The sequence below is a fragment of the Myxocyprinus asiaticus genome, chromosome 6 (genome assembly GCF_019703515.2).
Source record: "Myxocyprinus asiaticus isolate MX2 ecotype Aquarium Trade chromosome 6, UBuf_Myxa_2, whole genome shotgun sequence".
Classification (NCBI taxonomy): Eukaryota; Metazoa; Chordata; class Actinopteri; order Cypriniformes; family Catostomidae; genus Myxocyprinus; species Myxocyprinus asiaticus.
Window position 1 is genome coordinate 40,679,027 of NC_059349.1, and position 23,138 is coordinate 40,702,164.

The 23,138-nt window shown below is 37.9% G+C and overlaps 1 protein-coding gene across 1 annotated transcript in view; it reads right to left on the reverse strand.

The window, feature by feature from the left end:
• Positions 1–21,284, reverse strand: part of LOC127442328 (solute carrier family 25 member 36-A-like) — a 38,556-nt gene extending 17,272 nt beyond the window's left edge. The window contains exons 1-3 of the mRNA XM_051700255.1: positions 20,867–21,284; positions 10,636–10,800; positions 9,738–9,815 (exon numbers count right to left, since the gene is read on the reverse strand). Coding sequence (XP_051556215.1) covers positions 9,738–9,815; positions 10,636–10,800; positions 20,867–20,907 — 284 coding nt within the window. The 5' untranslated portion in view covers positions 20,908–21,284. The remainder of the gene's footprint in view (positions 1–9,737; positions 9,816–10,635; positions 10,801–20,866) is intronic.
• Positions 21,285–23,138: the final 1,854 nt, after the last annotated feature.

The window sequence follows — 23,138 nt, forward strand, 5'->3', positions numbered from 1 at the left end:
AACACCTCTGCCCTGTATATTGGCATTAACTAGTTGAGTTTGTAGATGGCGATTAAGCCGACAGGGGTGATGTGACAGAGGAATATCCTTCACATTAGATCACATGCCCTGTATTAGCATCAGATTTATTTTCCTAGTCAGGCCAAATCAGCTTGCTGATGCCCACTGAGAAAATAACAACTGGATTATTAAAAAAAAAAAAAAAAAAAAAATAATTGCCGTAGGATTTAAGCAACTCTGTGCAAGTTTTCTTCCCTGCTTAATTCTACGTTTTGCAATTCTTGCCCACACAACAAGGGCAAATTTTAAGGTCTGCACAGAATGACCTGCCAACAGGCTAAGCATCTCCTGATGAGATGCTTAATATCACAGCTGAGCATTGTACATACTGTGCTTCTTCCTGCCTCTTTAAATAGAAGCCAATCACTGGCCCTCCATGTCTGTTCGACAGCCAACCAGATCCCAGTTTCAACATCTGCCATGCTCCCATGGCTTACTTTAACCTTCTAAATTAAATATGACATTCCTAGGTGGGTATTAAACAATTAAAATGTCATATCAGACCTCTGAATTGATTTTGGGTTGATTATCTGAGAATAAATGTATAGTTAATGTCTGTATGTGAGCAGAAGCACATTTAATACATAATGCTAACAGTCATGAGGGAGCAATTCCAGCTGTGAGGGTAGAGGACACAGAGGACAGAATGCTGAGAAATATATACACAGATGGAGAAAAATGCATACATGCGTACACACAGCTCCTGGACCAAGAAAAGGCTACCATCACAAAAATGCATTTATTTTAAAGTGGCTTAGTTGCAACACCATCTCCCACATACTAATATAAATGGAAATAAATTAATCAGACACACATATTAAGCTCTAATGAATGAGGGCAAGAGAGCAGCTAGCATGTAGCAAAATGATGACACACTGCAGTCAATGAACAAAGCACAGCTGACTCATAAGGGAAAAGGGAGGGAAAGAGAGAGAGAGAACATTCAATAGTTATATAGGCCAGGCTGATTAATCAGCTGATATTTGTTCATTTTGAGATTTTTACAATTTTGCATATCTTATTTGATATTGTTAAATTGTATTATATTTAAATTAATATAATATCAGCCATAGGTCACCCTCCTCTAGATTGATCAGTATCAGCCATACTAGTTGACCATTAATACAGATCAAGTTAATCAAGAAAAAGTGATCGAGACAGCAAGTCTTTTTCCAGAAGTCGACGTCCAACACTCACAGAGATTGGTGACTGCAATTACAGTCCCACAGACACCGACAAACATTTTAACAGCTGTTGATTTAGGAATCCATTTAACAGCTACAACCTCATAAAATGGCAGGGTGAGTGACTCAGTGAGTATGCAGTGTGACAGCAGATTTAGGGCCCATGGCCAGTTTAATCTGTAATAAGACAGTGGCATGGCCCCTTGGTGAGGATACACTGCGATTAGAGCAATAAGACATGAGGCTCTTGTAACAGTTTGAGAGAAAAAGACTCCTTCCACTATCTTGATTGCAATGAGGAAATACATCAAATCCAAACAGGAAACAGTGAGCAATTCCAAAACAAACTATGTCTGAAATGAAAATGTCATAAGTTCACACATTAATTTGAGACAGAAAATTATGCTGTGTAAAAGATTTTCTGCAGTTTTAAAACTGTACAAAAGTGATGGAGCTGTGTGCACCTCTTGGGAGGACACACGACAGTCTCCTTAGGGAGTTAACACCTTGATAAACAATGTTTCAAATACAAAGTTAAAGCTGTTAAATACTGTTGAACATATAATGCTTATACAAAATGCAATCAGTTTGTGGTTCTGCATTGCTATGCACAAGTTAAATTTACAGTAAATTCCTAATAACAGACTATCAGAGGTTGCAGTACTTATGTGCATGTCCTTTTTAATGCATGATCCTTAACAGTAATGGACACTTCCAGGGATGTAGGAATCACGTGCTGCCATGATCTAAAATTAACACTCGCCAATTGCCAAAGAAAGTAGAAATTGGCTTTTTCAAGTAACACAATTTTAACCGCCAGTGGCTGGTAACTTCCTAAAGACCTGCAATATAATTAATGGTTTGAGTCAAATTTTAAGAATGAGTTTGACCCTTGTTTAAATAAGTAATGTGTGCAATTCAAAGACACACAAATCATCTAATCCTAACCCTAAAGAAAACATCTAGAAGTTTATCTAGGGTGCTTTTTTCCTCCAGAATTCCATGTGGTGACACATTTAAGCAATAAGGCATGAGAGGCTATGCTATATTCAGAATCAGAAACAGAATGAGCTTTATTGCCAAGTATGCTTACACATACAAGGAATTTGCCTTGGTGACAAGCTTCCAGTGCACAAACAATTCAACAAGACAGAGATTATAATAAAAAAATAAAATAAAAGAATAAAAAAAAAAGTGAATAGAAAATATAAGTATATATAGAAATAACATTTGTATATATATATATATATATATATATATATATATATATATATATATATATATATATATATATATATATATATATATAAAGCAGCAAAAATAACTCAAAAAAGAAATGTCCCTCACTGTATTTTAAAGATAATTTTGTAAAAATCCGAATAACTTTACAGATCTTTATTGTAAAGGGTTTAAACAATGTTTTCCATGCTTGTTCAATGAACCATAAACAATTAATGAACATGCACCTGTGGAATGGTAAGACACTAACAGCTTACAGACGGTAGGCAATTTACAGTTATAAAAACTTAGGACACTAAAGAGACCTTTCTACTGACTCTGAAAAACACCAAAAGAAAGATGCCCAGGGTCCCTGCTCATCTGCGTGAACGTTCCTCAGGCATGCTGCATGGAGGCATGAGGACTGCAGATGTGGCCAGGGCAATAAATTGCAATGTCCGTACTGTGAGACGCACAGCGTCAGACAGCGCTACAGGGAGACAGCAAGGACAGCTGATTGTCCTCGCAGTGGCAGACCACGTGTAACAACACCTGCACAGGATCGGTACATCCGTATATCACACCTGCAGGACAGGTACAGGATGTCAACAACAACTGCCTGAGTTACACCAGGAATGCACAATCCCTCCATCAGTGCTCAGACTGTCTGCAATAGGCTAAGAGAGGCTGGAGTGAGGGCTTGTAGGCCTGTTGTAAGGCAGGTCCTTACCAGACACCGTTACACCGAGGCCTGTAATCTGGCGCGGGATCGATTTGGAGGTGGAGGGTCCATCATGGTCTGGGGCGGTGTGTCATAGCATCATCGGACTGAGCTTGTTGTCATTGCAGGCAATCTCAATGCTGTGCGTTACAGGGAAGACATCCTCCTCCCTCATGTGGTACCCTTCCTGCAGGCTCATCCTGGGTGAGTGGGGTCCAGAGTGATTTTTCCAGCTCTTTTCCTCACTCTGCAAGTGTACAGTTCTTGAAGGGAGGGCAGGGGGCAACCAATATTCCTCTCAGCATTCCGAACTGTCCTCTATAGTCTTCTGATGTTCGATTTCATAGCTGAACCAAACCAGAGAGTTATTGAAGTGGACAGAGGACAGACTCAGTGACTGCTGATTAGAACTGTATCAGCAGCGCCTGTGACAGATTGAACTTCCTCAGCTGGTGAAGGAAGTACAACCTCTGCTGGGCCTTTTTCACAATGGAGTCAATGTGGGTCTCCCACTTCAGGTCCTGTGAGATGGTAGTGCCCAGGAACCTGAATGACTCCACTGCTGCCACAGTGCTGTTTAGAATGGTGAGCGGGGTCAATGTTGGGGTGTTCTCCTAAAGTCCACTATCATCTCCACTGTTTTGAGCGTGTTCAGCTCCAGGTTGTTTTGACTGTACCATTGAGCCAGCCGTTCAACCTCCCTTCTGTATACGGACTCATTGTCATCTTGGATGAGGCCGATGACAGCAGTGTCATCTACAAACTTCAGGAGGACTTTATTGTGAATATAGTCATGGCTGAAGGGCGATGTTAGGCTCGAAGCAGAGTTAAAACAGTCACCACATAATAAAAATACTAAGGACACAAATGTTCATTACAATTTTATATTTTGTAAGTAAAATAATTAAATGCCATTCTTCTGCCAGAAAATTTATTTCCTGGCAATAAACAGTAAACAGATTGTTGCTAGGCAATGATAATTACTGTCAGCTATGGGTGTTGCAGAGTGATACAAATAGAAGTTCCTTAAAGAAGTCAGATGCTGCGTCTGAATATCCATACTTCTCTACTATATAGTATGCCAAAAACAGTATGCCAATGGAGTAGTATGGCCGAATCCACAGTATTCATGAAGCAGTAAGCGAGAAATACCTGAATGACCGACTATTTCCGGCGAGATTTTGAAGTGCAGATTGACTGGACTCTTAACGTTCCCATAATCCCTCAGGAGCTAAGGCGACATCATGTTGAAAACATTGGGTGTAAAGGAACGGAGGTGAATCGCGAGGCAGACGTCTCTTCTCAACTGTAAGTGCTATATATACCAAGATAATTATTCCTTGTGCTTGAATGGTGCTTGTTTAACAAAACCAAAGCAGATAGTTTTCGCGGTTGTTGTTATTATGTCAAATTCGGGTCACGTGACGATGCCAACGTCCCCGGATGAAGTATGTCTGAAATCTATTCATACTACTCGCATGCATACCTAAAACAACGTACTGTTCTGCCAGCAGATAAGTGCGTCCTTCATCAAATACAGTACATACTGTGACAGTATGCGTTTCGGACACAGCAAGAATCTTTCTAGCAAGTCAGTCCATTGGCGACCAACTTTGGAATGCTTTCGGGCAGCTATTTTTCTATGTAAACAAGCAGCATAAAAAAGCAGCTCCTATCTACTTGAATGAAGAAAGACCGAAATCTCGAAAATAGTTGGTCAAGATTACAATCAAAGAACATATTTCAAATCAGCAGTAAAATCTGACAACACTGGAATCATAAATTGTGCTTCTTTACCTCAGATTACCTCCAAAAAAAAAAAAAAAAAAAAACATTCCTGGCTTGTATAGCTAATGCACATGCGCGGTCTCAAATTGATTGATGGGCGATGTCTGTATCTAATAGGTGATTGGCTCTTTTACCTGTAAGGTGGAACTTCCTTTCTACAGCCGTTGACTGTTGGGCGTTCCAATTTCTTCCATTCATTTTAATAGAAGTGGCCCATCTCTGATAAAGCATGGCTGTTGACCAATAAATGTGGAGTATTTCTTGCATTAAGTAACCACAATGACAATACTAGGAATTTTTGTGGCAGGTGCAGTTTTACTGAGAGAGTAACTAATCTTGCATACGATGCTGCTAGTGATGCAATGTGCTGTTTGACACTAATATGCAAGGAAATAATAGTACACTCACCATTAGCAGGTGTGGCAAAAAGTATGTTTTGGACCCTGTGTGCTGCCTAAAGCCTCGTTCACACATTCAGCGACTTCTAACGACAAAGTGACATGATCTCATTCATTTTCAATGAGAGCTGATGACTTCCGACGACTAGATATGGGCATGTCCGGTGACTTCAGAAAGATGAGAAAAGTTTAACTTTATCCAAATGAGGAGCGAATTTCGGCTCACATCATCACTCTCCTTTGAGATACTGTAGTCGAAGGCAGGCAGGACAGAGAAGTTAAAGATTATGACAGCAATTTCACTGATCTAAATGATTTATCTTTGACCATATACATGGATATAATAAAAATGATGCGTTGAAAAAAAAAATTGTCGGCAGTCTAAGTGAGTTTAATTCATACATCGATAAGATTGTTCACCTAGTTAATGTTATGATGCATTGAGCACTGCTGCAGGTTTTATAAAAAAAGACTCTCCCCTGCAGAATGTTCACTTTTAGGGACAAGAAAATGGATTCTTTGTCAAATTAGTATGACATTTTAGAAATTGTTGGCAGCTGGAGTGAGTTTGAGTCATAGATTTTGTACATTGATAGATTGTTCATCATCTAGTTAATGATTTAATGCATTGAGCACTGCTGTAGTTTATACAAAAACACTCTCCACTGCAGAATGTTCATTGTAGTGACAAGAAAACAAATTCCTTGTCAAATCAGAATAATATCTTAGTTTTACCAGCAATATGTCTCATCTGTGATAAAAATTCACAACTTCACAGTACTAGTGACTTCAAATGATAAAGTTGCTGCATGTGTGAATGGGGCTTAAGGATGTCAAATAAAAAAAAAATATATATATATATTTTTTTAACATTTGAATACTCAGACGGTGCATTTGAATTTGGGATGTGTGCCAAGCACTGACGATGACTTTAGACAGATTGAATTCTTGCACTAAAAAGTCTAGATGCAGCGCAACAATACACAGGTGTTTTGAGACGTGTTTTTAAAGTTTGAAGTTCTTTTTAACTTGACACAGCATTTTTTAAAAACACAGCGTTCCTGCACGAGATGCTGAATAAAAAAATGAAATGCAGCGAAATGATGAAAGACGTTCATCTAGTGCATGTTTACACAGAAAAACAAATGGTAAACAGGATGGTTGCAAAAGCATTTGAAGTGAACAACCACTTAGGTGGAGGTCTTTGGCCAACGTCCCCGGATGAAGTATGTCTGAAATCTATTCATACTACTCGCATGCATACCTAAAAGAACGTACTGTTCTGCCAGCAGATAAGTGTGTCCTTCATCAAATACAGTACATACTGTGACAGTATGCATTTCGGACACAGCAAGAATCTTTCTAGCAAGTCAGTCTACTGGCGACCATCTTTGGAATGCTTTCGGGCAGCTATTTTTCTATGTAAACAAGCAGCATACAAAAGCAGCTCCTATCTACTTGAATGGAGAAAGACCGAAATCTCGAAAATGGTTGGTCAAGATTACAATCAAAGAACATATTTCAAATCAGCAGTAAAATCTGACAACACTGGAATCATAAATTGTGCTTCTTTACCTCAGATTACCACCAAAAAAAAAAGCTATAGCTAATGCACATGCACGTTCTCAAATTGATTGATAGGCAACGACTGTATCTAATAGGTGACTGGCTCTTTTACCTGTAAGACGGAACTTCCTTTCTACAGCCGTTGACTGTTGGGCGTTCCAATTTCTTCCATTCATTTTAATAGAAGTGGCCCATCTCTGATAAAGCATGGCTGTTGACCAATAAATGTGGAGTATTTCTTGCATTAAGTAACCACAATGACAATACTAGGAATTTTTGTGGCAGGTGCAGTTTTACTGAGAGAGTAACTAATCTTGCATATGATGCTGCTAGTGATGCAATGTGCTGTTTGACACTAATATGCAAGGAAATAATAGTACACTCACCATTAGCAGGTGTGGCAAAAAGTATGTTTTGGACCCTGTGTGCTGCCTAAAGCCTCGTTCACACATTCAGCGACTTCTAACGACAAAGTGACATGATCTCATTCATTTTCAATGAGAGCTGATGACTTCCGATGACTAGATATGTGCGTGTCCGGCGACTTCAGAAAGATGAGAAAAGTTTAACTTTATCCAAATGAGCAGCAAATTTCGTCTCACATCATCACTCTCCTGTGAGATACTGTAGTCGAAGGCAGGCAGGACAGAGAAGTTAAAGTGTATGAAAGCAATTTCACTGATCTAAATGATTTATCTGTGACCATATACATGGATATAATAAAAATGATGCGTTGAAAAAAAAAAAAAAAAAAAAAAAGAACTGTCGGCAGTCTAAGTGAGTTTAATTCATACATTGATAGATTGTTCACCTAGTTAATGTTATGATGATTTGAGTACTGCTGCAGGTTTTATAAAAAAACTCTCCCCTGCAGAATGTTCACTTTTAGGGACAAGAAAACGGATTCTTTGTCAAATTAGTATGACGTTTTAGAAATTGTTGGCAGCTGGAGTGAGTTTGAGTCATAGATTTTGTACATTGATAGATTGTTCATCATCTAGTTAATGATTTAATGCATTGAGCACTGCTGTAGTTTATACAAAAACACTCTCCACTGCAGAATGTTCATTGTAGTGACAAGAAAACAAATTCCTTGTCAAATCAGAATAATATCTTAGTTTTACCAGCAATATGTCTCATCTGTGATAAAAATTCACAACTTCACAGTACTAGTGACTTCAAATGATAAAGTTGCTGCATGTGTGAATGGGGCTTAAGGATTTTTTTTTTTACATTTGAATACTCGGTGCATTTGAATTTGGGATGTGTGCCAAGCACTGACGATGACTTTAGACAGATTGCATTCTTGAGCTAAAAAGTCTAGATGCAGCGCAACAATACGCAGGTGTTTCGAGACGTGTTTTTAAAGTTTGAAGTTCTTTTTAACTTGACAGCATTTTTTTAAAATACAGCGTTCCTGCACGAGATGCTGAATAAACAATGAAATGCAGCGAAATGATGAAAGACGTTTGTCTAGTGCATGTTTACATAGAAAAACAAATGGTAAACGGGATGGTTGCAAAGCATTTTCAGTGAACAACCACTTAGGTGGCGGACTTTAGCCGTTGTGTCTTGCTCTCTTATCGATATTTAGCCTGTGTTCTACATCTAGACGATCAGGTGCGTGTAGTTAAAAACACAAGCAGTTCGGCTTTCCCAGGCTGTATGAAGTTGCTAACGTTAGCTGCCTTGCTAACGATTAGGCTACGCCAGTCAACGCGGTCCAGGTGACAACGGTTGCACCCTCTCATCATCTCTAGAGAGCAGCACGACAAAACAACAGTGCTGTGTATACCAGATCTGATCTTTCTGTGCTGTATTTTTGAATATTGTTCTCTAGCACCAAACACGCTTCATGAATGCCCCGTCCCGCTCTGCATGCGTTGCCCCTTTACCCCACATGCAAGTAGAAATGATGTGCCACATAAGTTAGCGTGGTTCCAGAGAGCCTTCTACATTTCTAAATGTAGCTTTTTTAATCAGCTTGTTATGAGCCTTTATGAGATTTCTGTTCTAATTTTGTGAAATTAATCAGATGTCTTCATCTCTGGCATGGATGACAAGGAAAGACAATAAAATTACTAGTTTGTAGCCTAGTCTTTCTCACTTTAATGAAAATATATAAAAATGGTCCATTCAGACTTTTACATTTTAAAAATTTTCTCTCATGGGATACCCCTCAAAACCCCCATACAGTATCATTCTTCAGTCGCAATGGCTTTTATGCCCCCATACTTGCTATCTGAATGTCACAAAATATTAAAAATAATCTGAATGTAAAAATTATATGCTGTCGTTATGCTTCAAAACAAACAGATGATTTTTTAACATTCATATGCAACTGATTGATAAACTCTATAAAATACTTTAATATTTTGGTAGAAGATCCCTCAGACACCCCTGCTTTGGCTGTCTCTGGGCCCCCAATGTGGTTTTGTATAGACTATTTTGACTGTTTAGGATTTTTTTATTCTTTTCTTCTGCCAACTTGGAAATTCAAAAAAATGTGCAATGTGCAAATGTGAATGTATATTGTGATAAATATCGATATCGAATGATATGAAAAAGAATATTGTGATCATATTTTTGGCCATATCCCTCAAATAATACATGAGCTTTGACAGAAAAAATAATGCAAGTACTTTTATAAAATTATAAGCTTTACATTTCTGCCTTTAAATCCTCCAAAAATTGGCCCAATTTAATTACATTGTAAGTGCATTGTAAGTAACTTTGAAAAAACACAGTTATGAAAAGCACATTTCAGCTACTGGTATGTGTGTTTTTGCATATATTTCATACCTGGACGGAGCCACTCCCACCAAGTTGGGTCCCAGCCCCCTAAATAGTGAGCGAGGACCTTCTTTCTCCAGTATTAACCTAAGAGCGAGAGCGAGAGATGGAGACAAACATGGACATAAAAAGATATAAGGATAAAGTTGCACTACAGTAGAAATAAGAAAGCTTACATGACAGTGCAAACTACACAGACAGCACACAAAATTACAGCCTGTCTTGTTTCCAATTTTTATGTTTTGCCTTTTACTTTTAATAGACGAACAAATTCTGACTCTTCTAAATTCCTCTCAGAAATGTAAAAAATACATTTAAAAAAATGCATTTGTAACTAATTTTCTGTTGACCTGCTTTTCAGTAGTTTTCCTTCTGTTCTTTCTTTTTCTCCAGGGTAATATAATAGGTCTGAATACCAGTGCTTGTACGAGGCCAAAAAAATAAATAAAAGTGACTCCAATCCTGGAGAAGACAGCAAGACTACACCCAGAAACTGTAGTGTTTCAATACTTTGCCAGACTAGCAAAAACACTAACCAAGTTAGCATAATAGGGGCAAATGCAGGTACGCTCCTGGTATTGTGAACTTAGTCTTTTCTTTCCCTTTTCTTACTGTGATGCTCTTGCAGCCCCACTGAAGTCACAACATATGGTTATAATTTATAGTCAGCAAGAGAGCCCCACAGAGAGACTCAATGCACAGCACTGATAAGCTCAAAATCTAGATAACTGTTGATCACCAAGATCCTTTAAACAAGAGCTTTATGATGTTGTATCAACAAGTGTTATGTTCTATAGAAATATACTGCAGTGTTTTTTTTTTTTCTTTGCATTCATGTAGTATTTTCAAAACAATAAAAATGCTGGTTCAAATGCCTTGAAAAAATGTTTGGTTTTGAAGTACTTACTTGAGACAGTGCAGAGGCCCCGGTGGAGACATACGGGCCACACTGGCCCCATTCACAGTACTGAGCTGCACTTCAGAAATGTACAGCGTCACCGTCGAAGACTGCAGCCTCGTCTTCACCACCTCCAATGGACATGTCAGTATAGCACCCACAGTGCCCCCACAGCTAGAGAGAGAGAGAGAGATGATTTATAACTCACTTATGTAACATCCCTTGTAATGTAAAAAGAAAATATATAATACCAGCCAGGCTGATTAATCAAACAATATTTGGCTATTTTGAGATTATCAGCATTGGATGATTACCATGCCGATACCATGCTTGTTTGATTTACTGAAGTGTTAGCATTCCGTTTCCATTTCAGAATGCACAACACAGAAGGTAGGCCCACTGCAGCCTCAGCTTTCTGTTTTTGGCTGACAGAAGTGGAACCCGACATAGACTTCTGCTGTTGAAGCCCATCCGCCTCAAGGTACGACGTATTGTGCATTCTGAGATGCTATTCTGCTCACTACAATTGTACAGAGTGGTTATCTCAGTTACTGTAACCTTTCTGTCAGCTCGAACCAGTCTGGTCATTCTCTGTTGACCTCTTTCATCAACAAGGCATTTCCATCTGCAGAACTGCCACTCACTGGATGTTTTTTTTGTTTTTAGCACCATTCTGAGTAAACTCTAGAGACTGTTGTGCGTGAAAATCCCAGGAGATCAGCAGTTACAGAACCAGTCCGTCTCACAACAAAAATCATGCCACGGTCAAAATCACTGAGATCAAATTTTTTCCCCCATTCTGATGGTTGATGTGAACATTAACTGAAGGTCCTGACCAGTATCTGCCTGATTTTATGCATTGCACTGCTGCCACACGATTGGCTGATTAGATAATCACATGAATAAGTAAGTGTACCTAATAAAGTGAGTGAGTGTGTGTGTGTGTGTGTGTGTGTGTGTGTGTGTATATATATATATATTTTTTATTATTATTTATTTATTATACACACAAATCTAATTTACATTAATAAAGTAAAATAATATTATGTTTTAAAGAATAATAGAAAGGCTACGGTAACTCAGATAACCCCTCTGTACAATTGTAGTAAGCAGAATAGCATCTCAGAATGCACAACACCTCGAACCTTGAGGTGGATGTGTTACAACAGAAGAACCATAGTGTTCATAATGAAGTGCTCACTGAGTGTATATATCACTATAGGGATGACCGATCGGTATCGGCCGATATTCATGTCCTATGACTCGAACGGTGATCGGTAATTTGGACAATTGCATAAACCGATCGCTCATGTCGCAAAAGACGTGCGGCTCCTTTAAGACTTGAGCAGCACTGTCAAGGCATCACGGAGTGTGGGAATACTGGCATAGTTTTGTAAGACAACAAATTTTATCCAGCAGTTAAGAACGATGCAGTGGGAGAGGTATGTCAAAAATGGAACATTTGTGTTCTGTACTGTTAATGTGGCATTTCACACATGACAAGCCAAAGGGGAAACAGTGCAAGTTGTGAAACGGTCCTTATTATGGTTCATGGTGGCAGCTTCTCAGTCTCCGCCGGGCATAGGTATCCGAGTAATAAAGCGAGTTACAAGATGTGGTGTAATAAATATCTCCCAATTAAACGGCATTAACAATAGTAGAACCCGTAGAGTCCAGAAGCATGCGCTCTTTCTCCGCTTTCCTGTTTCTCTTGCCCTCATGAGAGAGCACGTATTCCCCTCATTAAAGTTAAAGCAGCAACAAGTGAAAACTTAACTATTAATACAATCATCTAACTAAATGAAAAGGGAAGGAATTTATCAATATAATAATTATTTATACAACATTAAGGTACCACAATATAATGTATTAAAAATAATGCAAAAATCTGAATTAAAAAAAAAGAAATTAATTTTTTTTTAATACAAAAAAAATGCAAAAAAATAGAATTAAAATGAGGAATAATACTAATTATATGAAATAACGACAATGAATCAATAACCAAAAATGTCACATTAATTTTAATTGCACCTATGGGTATATCAGTTAGTCTTCAGTTTAACACTAAGCTTCATTTTTTATAGGGCTATCTATTTTAATATAGAGAATATTTTGTTAGGCTATACTAGGGCTGTCAATTGGGCAGAAAAAAATCTATTCAAATTTTTACCTAAAATACATTTAAAATTAAATTCAAATTTTAAAGTCAGTTGATTTTTTTAATCGACGTCATTTACTTAGTCCACAAGAGGGCGCAAATAATACATAAACCATACAGGACTGTGTTATATTATTGCAAAGAACATTCCTGGCTGTTAAAAAAAAAAAAAAAAAAAAAGAGCATTCCTTTTTCAACTACTGTGCATAAAATAAATAAAAAGTTTTATTCGGTCCATATTCTCAAATGTTAAGTAAGAATTAAAATGAAACCAGTTCACATGGTGTTACACTTACTACCCCAGGCTTAATCTCCATAATTTCAGTGAAATACCACATTGCTTTTTATTCATTACAGTTGTATGTATGGTAGCAATATTCTAGATAGCAGTGGTATTTGGTATTTGACTGGGGTGGTTCAAACAGATGGAACACAACAGAATGCGAGGTTGAACTTCTTTCCTGACAAAGTGTTTAAAAGCCCATTGCTTAATCTGAGTACTGCTTATAAGAGAGCATGATGCAATGACCAAAGACAAAGGGGCTGTTCACACCGAAAGCTTCTGCAACCATCCATTTGTTTTTCTATGTACACACGCACTAGACGAACGTCTTTGTTTCGCTTTGTTTTTGTTTATTCTCCATCCCGTGGAGCGCTGTTTTTTAGATGCTGTCTAATTAAAAAGAACTTTAAAAAGCATCTAGAGACACCTGCTTTCTATTAAACTGTATTTGTCTAGCCTTTCTTAGCGCAAGAATGCGATCGATCTGAAGTCATCGTCAGTTCTTGGCACACATTTAAAATTCAAATGCACAGTTTTAGCATTCGAATGTGCATTTTTTCTTAAATTCATCAAAAATTCAAATTTTAGCCCTAGCCTATATAGTGTTTCCCATTAATTACCTAGACTGTGGTAAAACAATTATTTTTACACTTCTCATAAAAGATCTCTAACGTTGTGTTTTGCGCCATTGCTTCAGCAAAGCATCTCTCACTCCCAGTCAGTCAGCCCCCCTCCTCCCCACTCCCCCCTGCTGTACGCACGCATGCTCACACACACACACACACGCGCGCGCACTCCAAGACACCAAAGCATTTTGAGGACACAACATCGTTTGAGGTAAGTAACGTTAACTAACATTACAGTATCCACTGCTGTTATCCATTAGTCCAAACACAATTTTATCATTATAATAATTAATTTTAATTATAATTTACAACTGTTATAATTATAATAATTTTTATAATAATAATTGTATTTATTTATCACACATTATACATTTGCACATATACAGTGAAATTCTTTTTTTTTCACATATCCCAGCTAAGCTGGGGTCAGAGTGCAGGGTCAGCCATGATACGGCACCCCTGGAGCAGACAGGGTCAAGGGCCTTGCTCATGGGCCCAACAATGGCATCTTGGCAGTACTGGGGCTTGAACCCCTGACCTTCTGATCAGTAACCCAGAGCCTTAACCGCTGAGCCACCACTGTACCACTGCCCATTATCAATCAAATAATTAACGTTAATCTAACATTAGGTAACGATATCTGTCAGTCTCTTCGCTAATGTTGACTGACATATCCAGCTGCTTGTCTTGAAAAACAATGTATAACGTATGTAACTTTATAGCTCGCTAGCTAATGTTAGCTAATTATCTAATGTTAATGTTTTTACCAGCGGCTCTGACAACGTAACTATTTTCAGCATCTGAGGAGTAAGTTCAACACAAGTAACCACTTTTGCTTCATTTCTTTGATGGCTCACAGGGCTCAACATTAACGCTTGTCTGGGACAAGTGGATTTTTGAAGGGGCAAGTGAAATTAAGTTTTACTTGCCCGACCGGACAATCAGACTAATTAAAACGTCAATAACAAAAAAATAACCAACTATATTTGTGATGGCCTAGGCCTGTGTCACTTACTAGAAAGTTCATATTCTTATTCTGCTGCTGAAAGTAATCCAGAGCACGTAATCTTATAATTCACTAGTGATCTAGTAACAGCTGCGCCCTTGATTGACAGGTGGCTGTGTGTTTGTGCTGAACATGCACTTGTGTTCCAAAATGCTTGCGCTAATACGCATCTGAAAAAACTTTTCAAATAAATTTCAAAATTCCGCCAAAATGCCCATCTTGGTGAGGTATTCAGGTAAACACAGAAAGTGACGTCTAAAGTGAACGTAAACAGTGGAGAAAAAAACTGATTTGTATTAAAATGTCAGATTTGTAAGTATAAAGGTAAGCTAATAGACCTAGTGCTGTCTAGTGTAGTGTGTCATTATCATAATCAAACAACCAGAACAAGAAAACGAGAAACCACTCACTGCTCTTGACTGTGTAACTTTAGTAGCTTTAAAAATTATTAATGTATTATAATCATACAGTGAAGACCAGTAGTAGTTTTATGTTGCATTTCATTCTGAATGTTTACTTGAATGCTTGATAGCCTACTGCTGTTAAAAACTTTTAAAGCTGTTAAAAAAGCACTGACTTTTCTTAATTTGTATTTTTTTGTTCTATTATTTTAATATATTTCTATTCATTGCTGTTTTTTATTGTTATTTTATTACTGACTGTTTACTAATCTTGAATAATTACTTAAGAACTTGAAACTATTCTTCCATACTTACCATATTAGTCAGTGTTATTATTTGTTGTGGTTTTGAGAATTGTCAAATTTCACTACCGACTACTGAAATTTTGGTATTGTGATAATGTATAGCCTATATTGTACATGGCAGATCTTGCTGCAATAACATGATGAAAAAGTAGATCTAACTCCATAGAAGTGTGATCACCCCTGCTGTAAATGATGGTGATGGAGGCTTTTCTTTATTCGACTACCATACGTAACATAAAATAATTATCTTATGACAATATCCTCCTCCCCTACCCAGTGCAGTTTACATTTCTGTCACAGAGAACTGAGTTGATTGCATAGGTACACTATTAGGTTGGCCATCGTTCATGATTTTAGAAAAATATACCACATAAACTTTGACATGGTACTTGAGCATGTAACATAAATGTCCTTTTATTCTCCGGACAAGTTACTTTGTTACTCGGACAAGTGAATGACCAATTTACTTGTCCAGACGACAAGCACATGACAATGTTTAATGTTGTGCCCTGGCTCAAATATATGCTCTAGTCGATTTTATGTTTTAACCATTTGTGAAATGCATCTCGTTTACCATGCTTTGTGGGTGTAACCTTTTTTGCCATGTCATCACCATTTATGATTAAATGATTAAACTAGAGCACAGAATTGTTTACAAGAGCACAAAGTTCTTCATAGATCTAGCCTCTTAAATTTGATCTGAAGTGCACCAGACTGATGCATTTCACTTTAAAATGTACAAAGTTTTCCTACGGGGGAACATGCCCCCAGACCCCCCCCCCCAAGAGGGTCCGAGGTCCACCCACCACAGTCTCACAAAATCCTGTGGGAAATACTGCTATATCCTTTTTTAAAAGACTTACTAAAAAAACGCTTTTTAATAAGCACTTTAAACTTTTTTGTCAGCAAAAACTAGGCAAAGTGATATTACTGGGAAAAGGAAAATTCAATAATAGTGACAGTGAGCAGAAAGCTTACATATAGCTAGTTGTGACAGACATCCTGATAAAAGGTGAAATGTTCAGTCTCAGCCAATCAGGTGACAAGATGATCGGTATCAGCTTTAAAAATCCTGATCGGAGCATCCCTGGTCACCATAATCTGGTATATCATTTATAAACATTACTGAATTGAAAGGCAACATCCTCTAGCGTGAAAGACAAATAACCTGGTGACAGGTCACACATAAACGTGTGCTGCATTTTAAACGTCAGAGAATTTTTCCGTCTGTTGACATCCACACTGGTTACTCTTTTAGCTTGTTAATGCAGCCTTAAGTAACATCTGTATGTGGGTCAAGTTCAACATGTGCCTTGTGTGTATGTGCGTTATAGGGGGAGGGAGGGGGTCCGTGGATAGAGCTGGGCCATGCATAAACTAATGTCAGGAGCTTGGGCCTGAACAGGAACCATTACCACATGCAAAAGGACAATGTCCAAATTGACTTACAGTAAGTGTGCAACCCATAGACACTTCTCTAGATGGGTTTTCAGTAATCCACTTTAACAAGAGTCAGAGTGGATTACGAAGAAGATGCCTACAATTGCTTCACCAAATGTCACAAAAGCCTCAGCTCTGACAAGACACCTGTCAACCAAACTAATAGAAAGCTCTCCAAAGAGATTCCCTGTTTACCTGTGGTTCTAAGAAGCCCAAGTTGTCATGTGTGCTTAAAGTTAACAGGGAAAACACTGAATATTGATAACATGCTAAATTTGCTGACCTAAGCAATCGACTGTGCATTCCTCGGTTCTAAACCCCGTGTCCCTGCAGGTCTATTTTTTGTGTCACCCTTCAATGGACCGACCCACATACGGAGAGCAGCTGTGAACTTTGTCCCAGATATGGAGCCCTCCGGTTTGTTGTTGCTAAGGTTTACACACTGGCGCTCTCACTCACTCCTAGGCCAATGAACAGAATGATCACACATGAGCACAACAACTCAGCTGCCCCTCCCAATTAAACCCTCTGCAATGGCTTTTTAGTAAACTTCCACTGGCTTTTTAGTACTTCACAGTTACTAATGGAATTCTGCAAAAACTTTTACATAAAAAGTTGATTTTGAAAGAAAAGGGAAGTGCTCCAGAGAGGGGAAAAGAAAGTAAGCTTAATTGTTTCTCAAAGCTTGAAAAAGTGAGCAAACACTAACATTTTCAAGACCCCTGGTCAATGATTAGTTTAGTTTGGAAGTAAAAAAGCAGTTTGCATTTGAGGTAGGTTTGCACAGCACTGTTCAAAGGGCTAAAACTCCAATGAGTAAGGCAACAAGAGTCCTGTCTAATGTAACAAGCCCCACTTAAACGGGACCTGAACCAAACTGAAACTCAAGTCGGCTTGAAAGATTCCAAAAAGATACCGCAATCCAATCAAACTGGAACAGTGAATTCGGAACGACGTGCAGTGCTTTCCATGGACAGACTGTGTATATTTACTTTAATGCAAACAGAAAGCGTTCATAAATATTCTGAATTGCGTTATTTCTGTCTGATCAAGCACACTGCATTTGGGTAGTTGAAAAATTTCAGACAGTGTCAGCAGTGTACTGCAGTGTAAAATGCTTTACTTCATCTAAATCATCTTAAACAGAATTGTTTTTAATTACTGTATAATACCTATATGCAATTTTATGATCTTATTTTAAATGAGAGACTAAATGGAATATTTGTACTTTAGAAAATGTCAATGCAAGACTGTTTAACTGAAAATGTGATTAAAAATGGTGGAAAAACATGGTTTGAAATTGTGACCAGCTACAGCACCAAAAAATATATACTTTCCTTAATGCATTCATATAAATTTTAAACTAAAATCAAATAAAAGTTCAATTCCATGTTATCTGTCAGATACCCTTTTACATTAATCATTTCACAGCTCTAAATGAACTGAGTTGAACATTTTTAATTGATTAATCTCACAGTTTTCTGTGATTAATCGCGATTAATCATGGTGCAAGATGATACATTACACCAAACATTAATATAATCATAAATATATTTACTTTATACTTTGTCTCAAAGAACTTGCAAGAAATTGTCAAGTCATCATTTATTTTAATAAGGCTATTTAAAAATGTACATATTAAAACAAAATGTGCAGGTAGTTAATTCAATTTTTATTGTATAAATCTTTGATACAAGCATATGTATACATGTCAAAATCAGTAGACATGCTGTAATTAAAAGTTGGGCAAAATAATCTGGTGGTTTACAGTGGACTTTTTTTTTTTAATAATAGGGTCAGCAGGGCAGATTCAATTCTTTTCAAAGCTTTATTGGCGAGAGAATCTCAAGTGTACGTTGCCATTGCATTATTAGACACTATACATACAGATACACTGTAGCTAAAACAAACTGAATGCTTAAGTGTCAAATCTAAAAACTATTATTTTCTCTGGCTGCCGCTCAGTCTCGTGCACATGCTGGGTCTCTCTTGTGCGGTTTCCCTTTTCACACTGGTTCAGATGACAGTGAGTGAAGGTTTTTGAGCAATGTGAAGAGATACGGCAGAACGTCCGTATCTCTCCCACACCTGGCTCACCGCTTGTGGGTGAAGTCTCCATTCTTCGTACAGTAAATCCGCTCCCATGTTTATTATGCCCGGGACATGCGTCGCACGTGATGAATAAGCGTGTACTGCTCCACACAATCAGTTTCTGAGCTAGGATTTGCCGAGCATGTACCTCCTGGAAATGTATGCCAATTTTAGCCACAAGAATTGTGGAAAAACATTAGTGAAGTTACAGGAAGTGAAAAAATGCCTTTGTGTAAAAAAATGTTAACGTTAAACAGTCAACTATTAATCGCCTTTAACACGTTAAATTTCCCAACCCTAATTTTATTATAGGGTTTATTTAACCTTTTTTGTCACAGGGTAATAAAAAGAGCTGCAATTGCTGTGCATCGACAGGGCAATTTAATTTTCTAAATTGAGTGATTATTTATAATATCACAGTGTCATTGGTTTGTTTATCACACTGTTCTTTATGGTGGCGGGTGAACTAGCTACTGCTTATTTAAAGCACTCATACCTGCATGTCAGAATAAGCAGTATAAATGAGCTTATTTCAAAACATTCCTTACACTTCCTTCATCAACACTGTATGCACAAAACCCTTTAAAGGAATATTCCATTTCAAAACAAGTTGAGCTCAATGGACAGCATTTGAGGCATAATGTTGATTACCACAAAAAAAAAAAATTTTATTTTATAAAAGCACACATTAATTCTTTTGTTAAACGTGTATTATTTGAGCTATAGTGTGGTTTAAATGGTAATTTACCGGGATTACAGGGTTTATGGCGTCATGGCAACGAAATTGTAAAATTGTGTATAACTTTACACAAAGAAGGTTAGCAAGCGATTTATCACACTAAAATCATGTTAACAAACATATTGTTTATGTCTTGAGGATATACTTTTAAAACAGAGAGTGCCTATTTTAACATTAACAGATTAGCCCTATTCAGTTCCATTACAAGTGCCTCACTGTAATCCAGATTTTTCTTTTTTTATATAAAAGAGGGACAAGTCAAAATTAATTTTTGTAGCAATCAACATTATGCCACAAACGCTGTCGACTGACCTTAACTTGTATTGACCCCGGAATATTCTTTTAAACCCACTGCCCCAACTCCTATGACCCCTGTGGGAACAGTCAGGCCTTTTATAAGGGTCAGAGTCAACCAATGACCATGGGAGATATGAGCTTGTTAAAGTGTGATATGCTCTCCTCATATTTCTGTAAGAGAAATGTTGGTTAGGCCCAAATTTCTTTATTATGAAAAATCAGTCAGTACCCTTTGATTCAAAGGCTAAGAATAAATGTATGCTCGTACAGTGCAAAAGAGCAGCCAGAGACATGCAGGAATGAGAATGGAGTCAAAAATAGCTGCACAATTGATTGCTATGCTCCCTGTCAAGCAACAAGCTAGGATCACTGACTGGAGTCAAGCTGACAGTTGAAACCACAGACCTAGTACAATACAGGAAATGGTATTGCTTCATGTTCACACTCAACTTTTATTTTCTCCTCTCTCAACTCTCAATAGCTATGGCAAAACGCATGAGTGAAAAGCATCAAAGCACAATCACTTTCTGAAATAGAGAAAGTGATTATGCTAGGATTTTCCAGAGGTTTCTGTCTGTGACAACAACACAGGATACAATGCGTCTAGTGCATGCCCTTGCGTTTACAGAAATCACTAAGACAACAGCTATACTATATGCACACGTGCTGGTAGACACTTGTTTGACTGTTTTCACTGCTGTTGCATACGCATCTTTCCGTCACACAATTTATAATGTTGCCCTGATTTAGCAGATCAGATGCGATGAGCAAAGATATTAATAATAATAACAATAATTATCAAATATACCGGACGGACGTAAAAAGGAATGGTGTCACACTGTTAGGTCCGTGTATCCACATGACAGTAGTGATTGATGTCGGCACACTACTCACCCTCCAGCAAAGAGATGAACAAGGGTGTCCCTCTGACTCATCCTTTAGCATTCTCGGCACCCACACACAGGCCTGCAGTGCAAGAGCCGGATAGCTCCGCCGAACGCGCTGAGATTCTGTTGTATCGCTCAGTTTTACGGATGTGGATGTGAATTAAAAAACACTCGTTAATTCAGCTCGACGTCTAGCGATGCGGCTAGCTGAGCTCGCTAACGGCCGTCGATGTGCACAGACGCCTCCTTTTGCCTCTAACTGGTCAGTTTTTTTTATTTTTTTATTTGTTTTATAATGACTCTTTCTCTTCAATAGCACCAATATCTACCAGATTCCGAGGTTGTGGTTGCAGGGGAGGTGGGTTTTGTAAAGCCAAATCCGTGCAAAGTCGGCGGTGTCTGTGGTTCCGTTGTATCTCCAGAGCTGAGGCTGAGAAACGAAATGAGATGGACAGCGGCGTCGATATTTACGAGCCAATCAGAATCTGCACAACAGAGGCCGCGATTGGTCGACTCGCTGCGTGACGTCACTTGTCTCCACCCCATCATGCCTTTCTCACATGATCACGCAATCGATAAATCGTAAATATTGATTTATCCCAATTTAGGGATTTAGACACATACTTGCAGATTTGTTTGTAGGGTAAATGTAAGTCTGCCTGCAGTTACAGTGCCCTAAAAACATTAGCAAAGATTAGTTTGACGGCACAGCAGCATATTTTAGCTGAGAATGAATGAGGATATTCATAGTGGGCTGTATGTTCACAAATATGAATTTCACATGGTGTGTTTTTAGAGACACTGCCAGTATTTTCGTCCACTGCGGGGTTAATTAAGTTGCGTTAGGCCCACTTTACAGGTCATTTTTTGTTTTTTGCTAAAATTTAGAAAGAACATAATGAGTGGGCATGTCCTCCTGTTGAAGATAATGTAATGGAATTAAATGTAATTGACAATGACACCCATGAGCAGGTGGTTGCACGTTTTTATCTGTTTTAAACCAAACTTCTTCCATGCATCTATTGTTCTCCCTTCATCTGCAACAATAAAAAAACACATTTTTAAATTGTGCATTGATATGCAAATGACCAAGGAAAAAAATGCTAATGTATATGAGGAAGAGTCCTCGGAGGAACCTTGCCTGTATCAGCTGACAAGAGTTACAGCTTTCCTTATAAGCAAATCTGTTTTCCTAACTAAATAGCTGAATAAAATGCATACGCCTCCTGGTTTCAAGATTAGAGATACAATTTCAGGTCATGTGCATTGAAAATCTAATTTCTCATGCCATGCCAACCTAATGACACACAATGAGGACGAAGAGGTTCAGACAGGGCAGGGTCTGCCAGCCCTCTATATAGAGTTAACATTGCCTAGATGTCTGACTGACAGTCACCTCTTTTGTCCTCTAAATTCAGCTTGTAATATTCACAGAATCTCAAAGGAATGTGCAAAAGTGACCCAAAATTAGGTGGAAAAAATGCACATTTTACTCAGCCATACAGCTATGTGCAACTGGTGGAGTGTCAGTGAGGTTCGATTGTTCTTCACTGATAAAAATAAATAAAAAATAATACTAATAAATAAATAAATAAATAAATGCCTGTCATGCCTTAATCTAAGTTCAGTATTGCAGGAGGCTTTGTTTAACATTTAGCACTGTTTAACATTGTTTAACATTTAACAGTAATATTCAATAGCAAAAACTTTCTTTCAAACTAGTTTTTGAATACATTTGTCGTAAGCTGATAAAACAGCTAAATATGATACATTCTTCTTATAATTTCAGTCTCACGCCATAAGTAAAACCTAGTCACGAGAGGGCTGCAATAAAATTAAACTTTGATGCACAGCACCTTGGTGTCCATTAGAACTTACATAACTAATCTTGCAAAGCAATGGGTCTAAATAGGTGCTGGAACGAAATGATCCGTGATTAACCGTGTTGCACATTATTCCAACCCATCTATTGCCAACAGGGGACAAAGTTAATCTATTATCAAACACAACAATGTATGCAGATCATTTTCATGCTATTTACAGCTATTGCCGTACACACTGTGAAATGATTTTGAATAAGAGTGTTGACATCTTCAGTGTACTTCATTAGACTATTCAGTGAGTCATGATTTAGTCAGCTTAATATTAAACTCTGAAAGAAACATCTGGAGAGCAAATACATGGTCAGCAGGAGTTCTGTAGATAAGTATTCTAAAGTTGGATTGATCTGTATAGGGTCAGCCACTTCAAACACCACAAGTAGAAAACGGATGCAGTTT